This window comes from Pseudophryne corroboree, chromosome 8 (genome assembly GCF_028390025.1).
Source record: "Pseudophryne corroboree isolate aPseCor3 chromosome 8, aPseCor3.hap2, whole genome shotgun sequence".
NCBI classification, from domain to species: Eukaryota; Metazoa; Chordata; class Amphibia; order Anura; family Myobatrachidae; genus Pseudophryne; species Pseudophryne corroboree.
Window position 1 is genome coordinate 191,726,831 of NC_086451.1, and position 19,738 is coordinate 191,746,568.

Here is a 19,738-nt window from a genome sequence, read left to right on the forward strand (position 1 = left end):
GGGGTACACTGGGCTCCACAAGGAATAACATTGGGGATGTCCTAAAGCAGTTCCTTATGGGAGGGGACGCACTGTAGCGGGCACAAGAACCCAGCGTCCAAAGGAAGCATCCTGGGAAGTGGCGGTATCAAAGGCATAGAACATTAAGAACATGTTCCCTGAAGACCACGTCGCCGCCTTGCACAATTGTTCAAGGGACGCACCACGGTGCGCCGCCCAAGGAGGTCCAACTGACCGAGTAGAATGGGCCTTAATGGTAGCAGGAGCCGGACAACCAGCCTGTACATAAGCATGTGCAATCACCATTCTAAACCATCTGGCCAGGGACTGCTTGGAAGCAGGCCAGCCACGTTTTTGACCACCAAACAATACAAAAAGAGAATCAAATTTCCTAACGGAGGCAGTTCTCTTCACATAGATACGGAGAGCCCGTACCAAATCCAAAGACTGCTCCTTGGAAGACAACTCAGGAGAATTAAGGGCCGGAACCACAATCTCCTTGTTAAGGTGGAAGGAAGACACCACCTTCGGTAAATAACCTGGCCGCGTTCTAAGAACCGCCCGGTCACGGTGAAAAATCAAATAGGAAGACTAACGGGATAAGGCACCCAAGTCCAAGACCCTTCTAGCGGAAGCAATCGCCAGCAAGAATAGGACTTTAAGGGAAAGCCACTTAAGGTCAGCAGAGGAAGGAGGCTCAAACGGAGACACTTGCAAGGCCTCCAAAACAACCGACAAGTCCCAAGGGGCCACAGGTGGCACAAAAGGAGGCTGAATCTGCAACACACCCTGAGTGAATGTATGGACATAAGGTAGGGTAGCAATTTTTGTCTGAAACCAAACAAACAAGGCCGAGATGTACACCTTGAGGGAGGCCAGACGCAGGCCTAAGTCTAGGCCCTGTTGTAGAAAGGCCAATAGTTTGGCCGTACTAAACTAAAAAACTTCATGATTGTGAGACGCACACCAAGGAAAGTAAGCATTCCAGACCCTATGGTAGATCCGAGCAGAATCCGGCTTACGGGCCTTCAACATAGTTTGAACGACCACCTCAGAAAAACCTTTGGCCCTCAGGACAGAAGCCTCAAGGGCCATGCCGTCAAAGCCAGACGGGCCAAATCCTGGTAAACACAAGGGCCCTGAACGATGAGGTCTGGTCGTTGTGGAAGTAGAAGGGGTCGATCCCACGAGAGACCCAGTAGATCGGAGAACCAGTGCCACATGGGCCACGCTGGAGCGACCAGAAGCAGGTTTCCTCCTTCTTGCTTGAACTTCCGTATTACTCTGGGCAGGAGTGACACTGGAGGGAACACGTACGGTAGCTGAAAGTTCCATGGAATTGCCAGAGCGTCCAAGAACGCAGCTTGAGGAACCCTTGTCCTTGCTCCGAAGACCGGAACCTTGTGATTGTGTCAAGACGCCATCAGATCCACATCTGGAAAGCCCCACGTGTCCACAAGAAGTTGAAACACCTCCAGATGGAGGCTCCATTCTCCTGTGTGTACGTCCTGACGACTGAGATAGTCCGCTTCCCAGTTCAGGACGCCCGGAATGAACACTGCAGATATTGCCGGGAAATGGCGCTCTGCCCATTGGAGAATCCGTGATACTTACCTCACTGCCATGCGGCTTCGAGTGCCGCCTTGATGATTTATGTACGCCACTGTGGTGGCGCTGTCAGACTGTACTTGAACAGGTCTGTTCTGTATGAGATGCTGGGCCATTGTCAACGCATTGAACACTTCCCGCAGTTCCAGAATATTGATCGGGAGCAGAGACTACTCCTCGGTCCACCGACTCCGAAGAGAGTGTTGTTCCAACGCCGCACCCAACCCTCTCAGACTGGCATCCGTTGTCAGAAGGACCCAGTCGGATATCCAAAAGGGACGGCCCCTGCTCAGCTGTTGGTCCTGAAGCCACCAGCTCAGTGACAGGTGGATCTCCGGAGACAATGAGATGATGTGAGATCTGATCCGGTGAGGCAGGCCGTCCCACTAGGTCAGAATTAACTTCTGCAGTGGGCGAGAGTGGAACTGAGCAGACTCCACCATGTCGAAAGCCGACACCATGAGACCCAGCACTTGCATGGCCAAATGTATAGACACTTGCAGACGAGATAGGAAGCATCAAATCCTGTCCTGAAGCTTCAGGACTTTCTCCTGAGACAGGAACAACCGTTGGTTGTGAGTGTCCAATAACGCTCCCAGATGTAACATGCTCCGAGCAGGAACCAGGGAGGATTTCGTCCAGTTGATCAGCCACCCGTGGGCTTTCCTGCACTGGACCGTCAGATCGAGATGACACAGGAGTAGTTCTGGGGAATTTGCCAGGATCAACAAATCGTCCAAGTACGGTAGGATCCTGACCCCTTGACGGCGGATTGTAGCCGTCATGACCGCCATAACTTTGGTGAAAAGTCGGGGAGCCGTTGTCAAACCAAAGGGTAATGCCCGAAATTGGTAAGGAAGGTAGCCCACCGCAAACCTCAGGTACTGCTAATGAGATACCGCAATAGGAATATGTAGGTAGGCATCCTGTATGTCCAGGGAGACCATATAGTCCCCAGGCTCCATGCCAGAACAATAGAGTGCAGAGTTTCCATACGAAACTTAGAGATCCACACATGCTTGTTCAAGGACTTCAGATTGAGAATGGGACGCGAGGACCAGTTTGGTTTCGGGACTAGAAACAGCGGTGAATCTTCTCCTGTTCTTTAAAAATGAAGCTCTGAATAGGCTGCCTGAGGCAGCCCCCTGTTAAGTGCCTGCATACTGCATGGCACCAACTTACAAACTGAGCTCCCTGTGCATGCAGGCGGGGTTATAGAGGAGGCGGTGCTGAGCATCTTGGGAACAGTCAAAAGCTTTGAGCCTGTTGATGCCTCAGATCAAGATCCTACTCTACACCCCGATGTGAATCTTTGTGGAGCCCAGTGTACCCCGCAGCAGAAATATGTTTTTTTAGAAAACCATCCACTCTCCTATCTGTGACATCATTTAAAGATGTTGATGGCGTACCTACTTTAGGAGCTACCTCCCTTTTTAAACAGTCCCCGGCTGGAAAAGGATAATTAGAATCCCATTTTTTGGGAATTATTTATTTTTTGTTGGGTGTTGCCCAAACCTCTTCCATAATTTCCGTTAGCTGGTCTAACCCTGGAAACTCAGTCTTGACACGTTTAAATACAGGTGCCTTTGTTTTTAACACAAGCTCTGTTGAATCTTCTAAGGATAGAATGACCTTCATTCTCTCTAATTAATTCAGCTATATCCACTGAGCTGAGGGCTTCTTCCTCCTCTTTGTATATTGAAGTAGAGTAAATAGAGCTTTTATCATTCCGATGAATCATCATGTGTAGCCTGTGAAGGTGAAGATTTACTTACCATCGGTTTATCAGCTTGTTTCATTTGAGAAGCCGTTGGGGTAAATGATATACCGTAGGTAGGGAGCTGTAGGGGTACCCTATACTTGGGACTGAAGCTGTAGGAATTATCCGTTCAGCTATACTGGACAAAATCTGTGCAAACATAGCCCAAGGTGGATCTATCTGTACCTGATGGTGTACAGGGATCTGCCTTGTGTTATGCTGGAAAGCAAAACAATTTGCACATAAACTATCCTGAACCACATCCTGAGAGGGTAATACAGTTTTACAAGAAAAACATGATATGAGTGTTGCTGTAAGAGTACCTTCGTCACCTTTGCCGCTCTTAGACATGATAAATAATCTGCACTTTCACAGTGTACTACACAATTTGTGACTGTAATCACTTTAACCTTTTAACGTGGTATCAATCTGACCCTACCCATGCACCAGCATTGAGGACCAGAAGAAAATAACTGACAAACATATATTAATGTCAGCAATCACACTAGCAGTCAGTCACATGTTATATATTAGTCACATGAGCATATCATCAACTACAAACACTTTTTAAAGTATGTAGGCGAACATTTACTGAATTCTGTATAAACAGATCTAACGTATTCAGACGCAATGCGAAGAAAACCACAGTAAATGTACACAGACTCATATGCAATAGGCATTTAACTTAACTATTCGTACATGACAAAGTAGATAGAAATTTAGTGCTGTATAGCCCATACTCAGTAGCGTGGGATACAGGGAGACTCACCTCGCTTCCAGTGATTGAGCAATACGTTAGCAAACGTTGAGTGGATCCAGACGCTAGTAGTGTACACGGCTGCTACAGGAACCTATAGCAGACACAGCTGCTCAGTGAACACAGACGCACCGATCTTTTGGTAACGTTCAGTGAACACAGACGCAGTGATCACACAGCCGCCTATGATGCGACCGGATCTCTCGTGGTAGCGCTTAGTGAACACTGACGCAGCAGCCTATGCTGCGACCAAGTCCCCTCTGGTAGCTTCTGAGACGGAAGCGAGGAATCTGTTCATGGCGGGAGACTCGGCGGAAACTGGTCATGAACCGGGGGTGAGGAGCGAATAGGAGAGCGTCTGATTACCCACTGCTGACATCAACCCTAGGGATCGCAGCCTTACGCTATTCCTGGTGCCTTATAATCCTTAAGGCCTAGCGCTGGAGCACCCGTGGCGGCGGCACGTCAGCTTCTGTTTGGTAGTCTCCTCCCAAAACAGTGCGGCTGCGTCCACATTCCATCTACTAAGGGGAATCGATGCCTTACCTTCCCTCCGTGCTCCGGCCACAGCCTGGTAACCTCAGATGGACCTGCTAGTAAATCCGCCACCGACGCCCGCCGAAACAGCACTGTACTCGTGGGTAAGCGTTGTTGCGAAGGAGAGTTGCTGCGTATAAGACGCTGTTTGAAAAGATCATTCAAAAAAACCGTAAGACTATAAAAATAAAATAAGAAAGCTTGGGCTGCTAATAAAACAGCAGCCCTCTGACCATGGTCCGGCTCCTGCCGCACAAAACAAAAAACTGATTTGTCTGAGCCAGGGGGCGGGATATATGGACGGGCCCGTTGCATCCTGGGAGGCTGGAAAGCTTTTATCGTTTGGTGCGAATCCGCTGTCGCTCCATCATATCCCATTGTTATCCTGTGGATAACATGCCGGAGAAATGGTAGTGCCTGAAATCGATAATGGGTTTGCTGTACTGCAAACCGCCGATGCGGTGCTGACCGCAGGGATTCCATCACACTGGTTTGAACCACTTAAAACGGTGGAGTTAAAATATCTCACGTGGAAGGTGGTCATGCTATTAGCCTTGGCTTCGGCTAGGCGTGTGTCAGAGTTGGCAGCTTTGTCACATAAAAGCCCCTATCTGGTTTTCCATGCGGATAGTGGTTCCATGCCAAAAGTGGTTTCATCCTTTCATATGAACCAACCTATTGTGGTGCCTGTGGCTACTACTGACTTGGAGGATTCAGAGTTACTTGATGTGGTCAGGGCTTTGAAGGTTTATGTAGCCAGAACGGCTAGGGTCAGGAAAACAGAGTCTTTGTTTATCCTGTATGCTTCCAACAAGCTTGGTGCTCCTGCTTCAAAGCAAACTATTGCTCGCTGGATCTGTAACACGATTCAGCAGGCTCATTCTGCGGCTGGATTGCCGCTGCCAAAATCAGTTAAGGCCCATTCCACTAGGAAGGTGGGCTCTTCTTTGGCGGCTTCCCGAGGGGTCTCGGCATTGCAGCTTTGCCGAGCGGCTACTTGGTCAGGTTCAAACACTTTTGCAAAGTTCTACAAGTTTGATACCCTGGCTGAGGAGGACCTTGTGTTTGCTCAATCGGTGCTGCAGTCTCATCCGCACTCTCCCGCCCGTTTGGGAGCTTTGGTATAATCCCCATGGTCCTTACGGAGTCCCCAGCATCCACTAGGACGTTAGAGAAAATAAGATTTTACTTACCGTTAAATCTATTTCTCGTAGTCCGTAGTGGATGCTGGGCGCCCGTCCCAAGTGCGGACTTCTTCTGCAATACTTGTATATAGTTATTGCTTCGATAAGGGTTAAGTTATGGTTGCATCAGGGTTGGACCTGATGCTCTGTTATTTGTCATACTGTTAACTGGTTGTTATCACATGTTATACGGTGTGATTGGTGTGGCTGGTATGAATCTTGCCCTGGATTACCAAAATCCTATCCTTGTACTGTCAGCTCTTCTGGGCACAGTTTCTCTAACTGAGGTCTGGAGGAGGGGCATAGAGGGAGGAGCCAGTGCACACCAGAACCTAAATTCTTTCTTAAAGTGCCCATGTCTCCTGTGGAGCCAGTCTATCCCCATGGTCCTTACGGAGTCCCCAGCATCCACTACGGACTATGCGCTCCATTGTAACCAATGGTGGGAACTTTCAGGTCAGCGGTGAGGTCACTTTCGGTCAACCGCTGACCTGAAAGTTCCCACCATTGGTTACAATGGAGCGCATAGGCGCTACATTGTAACACTGCCGTGTGCCGCCTGTCAGACAGTACAGGAGCACACAGCCGATCAGGAGGGTGCTACAACGTGGCGCTCCCTGATTGGCTGAAGAAACCCACTTAGACATCAGTCAGAGTGGGTTTCTGGCATTCGGGGAAAGGGGTCCCATGTGAAAACATGGGTCCCCTTTCAGTTCGTGGTCGGGTATCCGTTTTTTTATTTTCTCAAGTACGTGGATTACAAAAGGATTTATCGAGGAGCCGAAAACACCGGATTATGTGAGTATAATTTTTTCTACAGGTACACCCTGGATTCTACTGGAGAAGAGGACTGACCTGCGTGGGAACATAAGGTAAGTATGTGTATATGGAGGTGTGGATGGATGTATTAAAGTTATACTTTCAAGGTGTGTGTGTGTTGTCTTTATTGGGGTATTTTTTTTAGTAGTAGTACTACAGGTACCAGCGGGGCCGTTTTTCTGCCACATGCTGGTACTTGTGGTTCTCCAAGTACCAGCTTGCGGGGGAGGCTTGCTGGGCCTTGTAGTACTGCTACTAAAAACAATATCAATCACTTTTCACAAAGGCTATCAGCCCCCCAACCGCAGCCTATTGGATGGGGGGGACAGCCTCGGGCTTCACCCCTGGCCCTTGGGTGGCTGGGGGGGGGACCCCTTGATTGAAGGGGTCCCCACTCCCCCAGGGTACCCCGGCCAGGGGTGACTAGTTGGATATTTGATGCCACGGCCGCAAGGCACTGTATAAAAGTGACCCCCGGCTGTGGCATTATCTGTCCAGCTAGTGGAGCCCGGTGCTGGTTTTAAAAATACGGGGGACCCCTACTCTTTTTGTCCCCCGTATTTTTGGAACCAGGACCAGGCGCAGAGCCCGATGCTGGTTGCTTAAATATGGGGGAACCCCTGTCCATTTTTTCCCCATATTTCTGCAACCAGGATCGGCTCAAAGAGCCCGAGGCTAGTTTACCTTAGGAGGGGGGACCCCACGCAATTTTTTTTTTACATTTAAACTTTATTTTTTTGTTTAACAAAGTGCACAATGAAGCCCAGCACGGATCTCTCAGATCCGGCCGAGATTCATTGTATTAAAGTCGGCAGTGTTTTACAAGTCACTCACGTAAAACACTGCCTAAAAAAACGAATTACATCGACATCGGAAAACCCGAAAATGCAGAATACGGCAGCTTAGTAAATTAGTCGTAATCAATTCAAAAAGTTGCATATTTACACTTTCGATGTCATTCGTGATTGAACTTTGACCTCAAACGGGAAAACACGAATCTTAGTAAATTTACCCCTAAGTCTGTGTTTCACTAAAAACCCTACTAACACCCCTGCCCCTCCAGTGGCCGAATGTTGTAGGACTGCACCAAAATTCCTGCTGGAAGAAGCAGGAAGTCAGTATAAGATGGTGTCTCACCATGTGTTTTTTTTTTTTTTTTAAACAATATATACTGTAGTTGCAAACAGGACTAAATAAATGTCATACAGAAGGCACTCCACAGCATAGGCTTAATAGCCTACTTTGCTCCTTATAGCCATGGCTTGTGAGGGAAATCACGCAGCCTTAGCCAACTGGGCAATGAGACAGTGGGACTGCTATTTCCTCCCCTCATCGCTGGTAGAGTAAGGATCAGGGGATGGGTGCCAGCAGCGTTGGCCGATCTGGGGAGCAGTGGCAGGAGCCGGGCAGTGAATCATCACCTGTGAACCGTGAGCACCAGAAGTCTCACTAGTGAATGTCTCCCCACCGCCCACAGCCCGGCAGCTATATGTGAGCTGACCATGATGGGGATTTGGTAAGCGGGGACAAACGGCAGCAGTGATAGCGCCATTCCCCTCCATATGTGTGGAGCGGTAGAGATGGGTGACTTAGCCTCACAAATAAGAACCTCCCCACACATCCGGAGTGGCAACAGCGTGAGCTGACCAACCGCTTACTGAAGCAGCGGTGATAGCGCCATGTGGGGAGCGACTTCACAGTTAAAAACTTCCCCACCTCTGGAGCAGCAGCAGCATGAGCTGACCGCCGCTATAGACAACCCAGTAACACTGACACACAGAGCACTGATCACCCACTCTGGGGTCTGGAGCACCGACAGGGCTTCTCTCCAAGCTCTGTCCTGCTCCCTCAGCCAAGGCTGGAATCAGCTTATGCTAATGAAGGTTTATGGCGGTGCTTCTTTCCAAGCGCCAACAAGCCTTTGCTGCCTGCAACAGAACACTCAGACTCAGACCCAAGTTTCTTAATAAGCTGGGAAGGGCTGTGGTTAAAAAAAAAAAAAAAAAAAAAAGCCTGGAGTTCAGTCCAGAACGTGCTATCCCTGTGGAGGCACAAAAAAACACTGAGACATCTTGGTAGTATGGAGGGGAATGAAGGTTACACATTTAAATATTTAAATGTGCCTATCCCTGCTATCACCCCGTCCATATCTCAAGAGTTCTCCAGTGACCCCTAGTGGATGAAAAGGAAATAATGTTTTTTTCAACTTACATTATCCATAAAATAACATTTAAACCTGCATTTGGGGAAATTTTAAATAAACTTTAGTTGACCGTTATATGTTTTAAACTAAAAAGTGTACAATTTTATTCTACCAGCCCATGCCTCATTCTAAAGAGCAGCTTACATCTGTCCTTTTTCACTACTGCCTTCCACTCCCCAAATTCAAGTCTCCACCTAGGGACTGGGAGTGCATCCAATGCATTAGATATGGCATTTAAATCCACTATCTGATGGGAACTCACAATAGTGTAATCAAATAACCATGCGAGATACAGGATTTGAAAGTACCTGAACAGAGGGGCTGTGCTCCAGTGACCCAGGGATGTTCCAGGTACTACTGGAGACATTCCAATTACAAAAAAAAAAAAAAAGGGCAGCAAAGGAGAAGGCACCCCAAGTCAGCTCCTGAGAGAACATTTTGTTAACAAAAACTGAAATAATTGACACATGGTATGTTTCCAAACCCCAGGTGACTATAGCCCATAAAAACAGTCTGCAAACTAAAAACTGCATATAAAGGCAAGGCAACTTATGGGATCATAAAGCATGTGCACATTTTGGTTTCCATTGCAGTTTATTGACCTGTGGTTAATACATTCTCTGCTAAAAGTTCTGATTTCATTCTGTGTAGGAGTCTCTAGTATTTAATTTTTAATGAGCAGAAACTGTATTAAAGTGTGAATGTCAGTGGTGTATCTGCAGAACTTGGTGCAAAATCTCAGCCTGGGACCTCTGCAAATACCTGACTAAATGTGCATCATCAGTGACCGGTCTTGACTCACTGACCTTGAACAACCACATCTGGTTTGGGGACAGTCGCAAATCTTCTGTTGAGAGGATCTATCTCTCCAGGAGCTAGGAAACCCTGAGAGCGGGAATATACAGTAGATAGAGGACAGGGTGAGAACCAGATAAAAGAGAGCTATAACAACAGTTTTCAGCCACTGTACAAAGTACAATCTAAAACATGTTTTTTTTTCTTATTTTACAAAAAATAAATAAACTCAAAATGCCACTAATTATTACAAGTTTGTAAAGTGTGCGATTACCATGGTGACTACAGTCACATGAAATAAGATGAACAGTAGTGAGTAGATGCGCTTTGGAACATTAATAACAGTAACACACACACACGCTTTTTTGGTTCTCAAAGGGAACTTTGAGGGGGCAATTGAATTTTTGAGAGAATTATGTCCCGTCAAAAGTGTTTAGGAGATTATTCAAGTGATTGCAAGATAAGCCCCGTGCTGGTCACGATGGTAGAATTCTCACGCACTAATGCACAGGATTACCTTATCAAGCAGATTTTCCAATGCTAAGTGCCAGGCATGCTGTAGTTACAGCACACCCGGCATTTGTGTCCAGTCCCAAAGTACTACTTTAAGCGGATTCCCGCAAAATGTGCAGCCTCTGTACTGGTCGCCCAAAACAACTGAATTAGCTCCTGGACACTTTAAACAGGTACTAATTCTCTCAAACAACTGAATCGCCCCCTGAGAGTCTACTTTTTTTTTTTAAATCACCACAAGCTACAAGTTACAGGAACAAAACTTTGTTTCTTAAAGCAGCAATCCAACAGAATTTGCAAATTTAGTACCATTTAAGTATGTATTTTGTATTTTTCTTAGCTATCTTACTAGAGATATAGAGATATAGCGATGGATGGGATACCGGCAGTTAGAATACCAACAGCTGCATCCCGACCAGAGTCCCGATAGCCCCCCAGAAAGTACCGTAACCCTCCCCTACCCTAACCCTCCCCAGTGGTGCCTAACCCTAAACCCACCTTCCCCGCTGCCTAAACCTAACCTTTCCCCGCTTGTTGCCTATCCCTAACCCCCCTGACCAGTACCTAACCATCTCCTTTTCGTCCCTGCACCCTAATCCCCCTTCTAATGCCTAAACCTAACCTCCCACCCACCCCCGCGCAAAAAGTTAGCAATTTCAGGCTTCTGTATTTTGACACTGGGATCCCGAGCTCTTTCAGGATTTTGGAACCGGCCTAATGCAGTCGGTCAGGATTTCGGCATCAATATATTGACCACTGGAATTCCGTCCAACGGCATTTTAACTACATCCCGGGGAGGCATAGGTAATTTAATGGGAGAAGGATGATACAGTACAGACAGAGATAGTGTAAGGCCTCTCTAATCAGTATTAAGAGAAAACAAACAATGGAAAATTGTTATTTTAATTGCTTATATGCGTAGATTGTTGCTCAAGGCTGGCTGCATAACCTATCACTTTTGATTGAGCTACTAAAAGTGGGTAATTACATTAATGACCTTGCATTGTTGTGTATGGACTAAATAGCCTGTGCCAGGCTAACGGCTTATCTACACGGGTTATCTTGAACTCAATTCCAAACTTGTAATGTTACTGCAATATAGTGTGGCATGGATATCAGTTTCTCTCTACTCTGCTATCCACACTGCGTAATATAACCAGCAACTCCAGAGGACACAATGGGGGTCAACAAGGTGCAGTTGGATTTGCTATCACTTCTGCCTTCTTGGATACAGAAATGATAGCACTGTATGTAATAGCAGCAGGAGGCATCTATTACATGCAGATGCCTCCTGCTGCACTAGTGGTCTGAGCTGCATCCTAAAATCCAACACTGGATCAAAACACCCACCATCGGGTGGCTGGGAAGAGGCCAGTAAATCTCAGTCCTACAACAGAAATCCCTGGCCTCTTCCCTCCCCCAAAATGGTGACGATGTGCCATTTTTCCAAGCTGTCCCGCCCCCAAAATGGCATCAAACTATCAAAGATAGTCTGATGCCAGCCTGCATCCTATGCCGCAGGACTTGTTAACGCATTGGCAGAATGGGTCATGCGCATGCACAAAGTACCGAAAATCAGCACTAAGCGCCAATGGTCTCAGGTGCAACTGCACCTTAATAACCCCCAATATTTAGAGGCGGTCTATTATTGTTTCCCAAATGGGCAGAAGAGGTAACAAGGTCAGCTAATTATTCATAATGTAGTAACCCACTGTTAGCAGTAAGCTTGTGGAACAGACTACAGCAAGATTAATGCTTAGGGCCCTTACAGAATCACATGTAATTTCCAAACAAATAGACTTAATTCATTTTAACAATGATTACATGACTCCAACTTATATTTGCATGTAGATTTCCTAATATATATATGCAAAGGACAGCTCTTCCAATAAAAACTGTCCTTTGCATTGTTAGGACTTGTACAGACACTGGGAGGGATCCTATGGGATCACTCTTTGGAATTTATGCGTTAAGAAGCCCATAGGTTTTAATAGGCAACTTTGGATACACGCTCTTATAAATGTTGCTTTCAGGAGCTATAGGGATTGCGGTCACACCTATGAAAAATACGCAGTTTTTTGGAGGTTTGACCTCATTTTAGTGTTAGTACATCCTACCCAATGCCATAAATGTTACAGCATACCATACAAAAGGACAAAAAAAAAAATAATCTGCCCACAGATTTATGAGAGTACGTGCTTTAAAATAAGTTCAGTAACTAGAATGTGAGGTTTTCCAAACCATGATAATAAATAGGCTACAGATCATTCTTTTTATTTAATCTAGGTTTTGTTTTAAATGTTCTGGAAGTATTTTAGGAACAAAAGTGCAACTGGCCAAGGCAAACGCTGCTTTAAGTGGATTATTTTAAATTGTGATTTCCTTGTGCAAAAATGTGTTTTAGCTTTATTTTCTCTTTTGTGATTTGGCTATTTTTTACCATTTTAACTAAATGAATATATATTACACAGTAATTTATACTTTATCACATAGTATGTAGTGGATCTTTTAACTTAGGGATCTTTTTACTAAGCCTTAGATGGAGATAAAGTACCAGCCAACCAGCTCCTGTCATTTTTTAAACACAGCCTGTGACATGGCAGTTAGGAGCTGATTGGCTGGTACTTTATCTCCCTCCAAGGTTTAGTAAATAGACCCCTTATAATATGGTAATTATGCACTTTAGAATTGTGTGGTACCACACAGGACTAGAGTGGATATTAAGAAAATGGGCTCTGTTATATATGGCCTCTATGAAATCAACAATAAAGGAGTTTTATAAAATAATCCCTAAAATGGGTATTATGTCTCTGAAGTTGGTGGTGCTCTCAGAGTCAGTCGGACATACGAGTATAAGGCAAGAGGGTAAGAAAGACTCTGTGTTGGGGCACGCCTGAAAAGATGAAATCGTTCAAAACTTAACTTTTAATCTAGTAACATTTAAGATATATAAATATACACAGAATTTTTTTTTTTTATATTAAGCACCTCTACATGCAAAAATGTGAACTCTGGTTCCCATACAAAAATAAAAATTTAGAGTTGACAAGATACTCTGTATGATAAGCCTGAGGTGAAAATATTAAAACTGGAATATCCGTCGATATCCAGAGGGTGAAAAGAGAAGGTGGTACTCAATCATTTGCATCTAAGTGTTATGAATTATGCATCACCTTCTCTAAAATTTCTCGTGGTAGGAAGAGACTATCTGTTATTATATGTTGGAGATCAGAAGGGTATATGCTGAAATTAAGTCTGTGAAAAGAGTGGTAAGAGTCAAAGGCTGCTCCTACACTTCTGCTTTTTGTGTTGAACAGGGACTGTACAATTACTGCACCCAATATTCCCTAGTGGTCTCCCATCTAGGTACTGATTAGGCTTGCCACTGCTTTGCTTTCAAGATCAGACGAGTTTGGGCGTGGCTAGTGAAATAGGTCAGTAAATGGTCCGTAATAACAAATGAGATAGTGTGTGGTTAATGACAAAAAACGAGAATAAAAGTACTTCTGCTTTCCAAGTAATTGCACAGTTTCTCTGTTACTGAAGCATTGCAGAGAAAGGAGTATCTGGCATTGGATGAGAGAGTACAGTCTTTCTTTCCCTCTTGTCTTATACGAATTATGCACCTTAACAGATTTGTTTCGGTGATTTAACACTGGGGTTATCACTGTATAATTTACTGTAAACATGGAACTATTTGTTTCAATGTTATATTCTATATATATCTTCCCCTAGAAATTACGGAAGTACCAATATTCATTTTTCTACAACAAAAGATTTGTATTATCACAAAACATCATTAAACAAAGACTCACCTCTGACATAAGACAGCCTAGAATATAAAGTGATTGGCCCCACATATGTGGCAGCTTTCCCATAGGTTTGCGATCCACAGTGTGTGGATGTTCATATTCTTCCTCAACCTGCAAAACAAGACATCAATCAGCTTTATCATTCACATATTCTAAATTCCCTGTATGAAAAGAGGTAAATCCGAAATGGTTCACCATGTCTTCTGGCACACTGTATAGCTCTGGAATTAGTTGCACACCATTCTTTCCTTTGATTAGAACACTTTCAAGTGCCTCTCTGTATTCCTGTACCTGAGGAGCAAAGAACAAAGATGGGGATGACAGAGGTCATGAAAAAAAAATGAGGTCATCATGAAATACTGAACAATTTTCCAGCACACAATATGTCCAATTCTCACCTGTTCCATGTTGCCGATAAAAATACCATCAAGGATTAAATACGTCCAGAACAGTGGCCATTCACATTCAATGTTCTCAAACAGTTTTAGCTCTGCAGGCTCATAGTACAGCCTGCTGGGATCCTGATACAAACAGAAAACAGCATTATTTAAAGATGTTATTTATTTACCCATACAGATATACATACAACCCACAGGTAGATTTGGGTTGGAATTGAAATGCCGACTGTACAGATACCAACCGCGGGATCCCAATGATCAGTGTGAGGAAATTAGATGTCTGTTTAAAATATAACTGCCTCATTTCCCATGTCAACAAAACCTGTTGAATATTAACTTTTTATCCCCATGCCCCATTATATAACTATCTATATTCAGTTTGTGTAGTTCATGTTGCTGGTACCCAATATTGTGTTTAAATCAACCTTAATATTGTTGATATGTGCAAGTGTGTTGTTTTCGGTTACACTCTAGGGCAGAGGTGGCCAACCAGTCAGTGACAAAGAGACAAAAAACCTACTGCCAAGACCCTGCTGTGTCACTCCAGCCAGCTCCCCCATGTGTCGCTCCAGCCAACACCCTACTGTCACTCCAGCCAGCTCTTCCATGTGTCACTCCTGCTAGCACCCTCCTATGTCACTCCAGCCAGCTCTCCCATATGTCACTCCTGCCAAGACCCTGCTGTGTCATTCCAGCCAGCTCCCCCATGTGTCGCTCCAGCCAACACCCTACTGTCACTCCAGCCAGCTCTTCCATGTGTCACTCCTGCTAGCACCCTCCTATGTCACTCCAGCCAGCTCTCCCATATGTCACTACTGCCAAGACCCTGCTGTGTCACTCCAGCCAACACCCTCCTATAACTCCAGCCAGCTCTTCCATGTGTCACTCCTGCTAGCACCCTCCTATGTCACTCCACCCAGCTCCCCCGTGTCACTCCAGCCAGCTCTCCCATGTGTCACTACTGCCAAGACCCTGCTGTGTCACTCCAGCCAGGTCTCCCATGTGTCACTCCAGCAAACATCCTCCTGTCACTCCAGCAAGCCCTCCCATGTGTCACTCCTGATAGCACCCTCCTATGTCACTCCACCCAGCTCCCCCATTGTCACTCCAGCCAGCTCTCCCATGTGTCACTACTGCCAAGACCCTGCTGTGTCACTCCAGCCAGGTCTCCCATGTGTCACTCCAGCAAACATCCTCCTGTCACTCCAGCCAGATCTCCCATGTGTCACTCCAGCCAACACCCTCCTGTCACTCCAGCCAGCTCTTCCATGTGTCACCCCTGCTAGCACCCTCCTATGTCACTCCAGCCAGCTCTCCCATGTGTCACTCCTGCCAAGACCCTGCTGTGTCATTCCAGCCAGCTCCCCCATGTGTCACTCCAGCCAACACCCTCCTATAACTCCAGCCAGCTCTCCCATGTGTCACTCCTGCCAAGACCCTGCTGTGTCATTGCAGCCAGCTCCCCCATGTGTCACTCCAGCCAACACCCTCCTATAACTCCAGCCAGCTCTTCCATGTGTCACTCCTGCTAGCAACCTCCTATGTCACTCCACCCAGCTCCCCCGTGTCACTCCAGCCAGCTCTCCCATGTGTCACTACTGCCAAGACCCTGCTGTGTCACTCCAGCCAGGTCTCCCATGTGTCACTCCAGCAAACATCCTCCTGTCACTCCAGCAAGCCCTCCCATGTGTCACTCCTGCCAACACCCTCCTGTCACTCCAGCCAGCTCTCCCATGTGTCACTCCTGCTACCACCCTCCGATGTCACTCCAGCAAGCTCTCCCATGTGTCACTACTTCCAGCACCCTTCCGCGTCACTCCTGCCAGGACCCTCCTGTGTCTCTCCAGCCAGCTCTGCCATGTGTCACTCTAGCCCACCCTCATGTATCACTACAGCCCCCCCCCCCCCCCCCCCATCAACTCATGCCAATGCAGCAGTCCCTAATGTGTCCTGTTTGCTTGTGGGTGTCTCATCTCTAGTATCTGGCTCCTTCAGTTTTCATCCCTGTAGTGCTTCGGCTTCTGGCTGGAGTGCAGCGGTTTCTGTATCTGTTGTGGTCACATGATTTAAAGTGCTGGGAGCCACATTTGAATAAAGAAAGAGCCACATGCGGCTCAAGAGCCACAGGTTGGCCACCGCTGCTCTAAGGAATGTATTAAGGTTAGACCTAGTTTCCTATTGTTTACTAACACCACAGTAGACTTTAAAAGGTTGTGTCATAAAGTACCATTGTCCCTTTTTGTTTACTCCCTATTGTCCAACAGTAAGCTGGCCAGACAAGGTGCATCTCTGACTGATGTAATCACCTTGATTAGAATATGTATTGTATTACAATGCCTTAAAATCCTAACACAAAGTAGTCAAAAACACCCCTGCAATATGAAACTTCTGGGGGTATAAGTAGAGCTACCCAGAGGGCTGAATGGAGATTCTTTGACCCTAGGCTATGAAGTAATATTCTGCCAGGGATCTGCTGTGGAACCCATTATATTGGATTTATCTGGGACTTTGTGTTGCTGGAAGAGATTCTCTGCTCCTTGACTAAGAAGTAATGGGGGTCATTCCGAGTTGATCGCTCGCTAGTTACTTTTTGCAGCGCTGCGATCAGATAGTCGCCCCCTATGTTGGAGTGTATTTTCTCTTTGCAAGTGTGCAAAGGCTTTTGCAGCAGAGCGGTACAAAAAAGTTTTTTGCAGTTTCTGAGTAGCTCTGGACTTACTCAGCCGCTGCGATCACTTCAGCCTGTCCGATCCCAGAATTGAAGTCAGACACCCGCCCTGCAAACACTTAGACACGCCTGCGTTTTTCCAAACATTCCCAGAAAACGGTCAGTTGACAATCACAAATGCCCTCTTTCTGTCAATCACCTTGCGATCGGCTGTGCGAATGGATTCTTCGTTAAATCCATCGCCTGCGATGCGCCTGTGCATTGCGGTGCATACGCATGCGCAGTTTTGCCTAGATTTGACCTGATCACAACGCTGCAATAAGTTGCTAGCGAGCGATCAACTCGGAATGACCCCCAATGTTCTGTCAGGAGTTTGTGGTGGGAATTGTTGTTTGGAATTGTGCTGATCTGTTTATAACCCATTCTGATCAATAAACCACTGTTGATTTTTCATCTACCACTGAGCCTGAGTGATTTAAAACCCGGTATCTTCACAATCAGAATCCCGACAGGGGAAAGTAAGTATATTTGCCTTGCCTCAATAGCCCCCTACCGAACCCTTACTTCTAGCTGCCTAAACCTAACCCACCCACCCCCGCAAACTACTCCTAACTTTTCTGGCGGTGTCAAAACCTATTGCCACCTCCCCACAGCCTGCCTAAACCTAACCCTATCTCCCCATAGGCTATCCCTAACCCTCCCAGGGGGTGCCTAAACCTAACCCCCTTCCGCAGCCTAAATTTAACCCCCCTTCCCCGGCCAACAGCCTAAACCTAACACCACCCTTCGGCTTACCTGTCAAATGTTCCGGTGGATGCTCCAGGATCCCGATGCCGGGCTGGTGACAGTATTCGGGATGCCAGTGTCGGCATTCTGAGTAGTGAAGGTATACCGGCGTCCGTACTCTGACTGCCAGAACCCTTGCCGTAGATTTACACAAAGGGATCCTAGCCGTAGATTTACACAAAGGTTCCACATACCCTTTTATTTTATATTGCAGTGAATACTTGGAAGGAAAACCATACCTCTTTTGGAGTACGGTATCCATCCCGCAGAAACCGACAACAGCCATAACGGCCCTATGCAAAATAAAAAACAATGAACACATCATAAATACATGATAAAAACAGCATTAATGGTGCAAGTGGACACTAAGAAAATGAAAAAGAAATTGGAATAAAAAAACGTCAACGTATAGAGAGAATACATGCAAACGTAGAGGTTTAGGTGTATAGGCAGGCACTGGGATAAAGCACCAGTAAACAAATGTTTGGTTTGAGCACTGACTAAATTATGGGGCACCGACTACACAGAATAAAATAGGATTTTAATTACCTACTGGTAAATCATTTTCTCGTAGTCCGTAGGGGTTACTAGGAATCCATTTAGTACCATGGGGTATAGACGAGTCCACTAGGAGCCATGGGCACTTTAAGAAGTTGATAGTGTGCACTGGCTCCTCCCTCTATGCCCCTCCTACCAGACTCAATCTAGGAAACTGTGCCAGAGGAGACGGACATCCTTTAAGAGAAGGATATATAAGGAAAGTGGTGAGATTACGAACCAGCACACACAGAACAAGAGGATAGCCATGCTAACCAAACGAAACCAGGACCAGCAACAGCAACAGCTGAGCAAACCAGAATACTTAACCAAGTAACAGTGCAGGAAAAACAACGAAGCTCCGGGCTGGCGCCCAGTATCCCCTACGGACTACGAGAAAAGGATTTACCAGTAGGAAATTAAAGTCCTATTTTCTTTTACGCCCTAGGGGATACTGGGAGTCCATTTAGTACCATGGGGAAGTACCAAAGCTCCCACATCGGGTGGGAGAGTGCTGAGGTTCCTGCAGAACTAACTGACCAAACTGGAGGTCCTCAGAGGCCAAAGTATCGAACTTGTAAAACTTAGTAAACGTGTTCGTACCTGACCAAGTAGCTGCTCGGCAGAGATGTAAAGCTGAGACACCCCGATCAGCCTCCCAAGAAGAAAACACCGACCTAGTAGAGTGGGCCTATACAGATTTTGGAACCGGCAAGCCTGCCGTGGAATAAGCATGATGGATAGTGAGCCTGAACCAGCATGCAATTAATTGCTTTGAAGCAGGACACCCAATTTTATTGGGATCATAGAGAACGAACAGCGAGTCCGATTTCCTGTGACAAGTTGTTCTCTTTACATAGACCTTCAAAGCCCTCACAACATCAAAAGACTTTGAAGTAGCAGAGGTGTCCGTAACAACCGGAACCACAATAGGCTGTTTGATGTGAAACACAGACACCACTTTAGGAAGAAATTGCTGACGAGTCCTGAGTTCAGCTCTGTCCTCACGGAACATTAGGTAGGGGCTCTTGTAAGACAACGCCCCCAACTCTGACACACGTCTTGCTGAAGACAAAGCCCAGAGTGTGACTGTCTTCCAAGTAAGGTAGTTTACATCCACCTCCTGTAACGGTTCAAACCAGTCCGATTGGAGGAACTGCAGCACCAAATTGAGATCCGAAGGTGCCGTGGGAGGCACAAAGGGAGGTTGGATGTGCAGAACACCTTTCAAGAACAACTGGACCTCAGGGAGAGTAGCCATTGTTACTGAAAGTAAATAGAAAAGGCCGAAATCTGGACTTTAATGGAGCCTAAACGTAGGCCCACATCCACTCCAGACTGCAGAAAAAGCAGGAAACGTCC

At 46.2% G+C, this 19,738-nt stretch overlaps 1 protein-coding gene across 12 annotated transcripts in view; it reads right to left on the reverse strand.

Moving 5' to 3' along the window:
* PHKA1 (phosphorylase kinase regulatory subunit alpha 1) overlaps window positions 1-19,738 on the reverse strand; it is an 828,488-nt gene that overhangs the window by 607,988 nt on the left and 200,762 nt on the right. For all 12 annotated transcript variants that reach the window (XM_063937031.1, XM_063937029.1, XM_063937030.1 and 9 more), the window contains 5 exons: window positions 18,079-18,132; window positions 14,386-14,508; window positions 14,183-14,278; window positions 13,991-14,098; window positions 9,674-9,752 (listed from right to left, as the gene is read on the reverse strand). In XM_063937031.1, coding sequence (XP_063793101.1) covers window positions 9,674-9,752; window positions 13,991-14,098; window positions 14,183-14,278; window positions 14,386-14,508; window positions 18,079-18,132 — 460 coding nt within the window. The remainder of the gene's footprint in view (window positions 1-9,673; window positions 9,753-13,990; window positions 14,099-14,182; window positions 14,279-14,385; window positions 14,509-18,078; window positions 18,133-19,738) is intronic.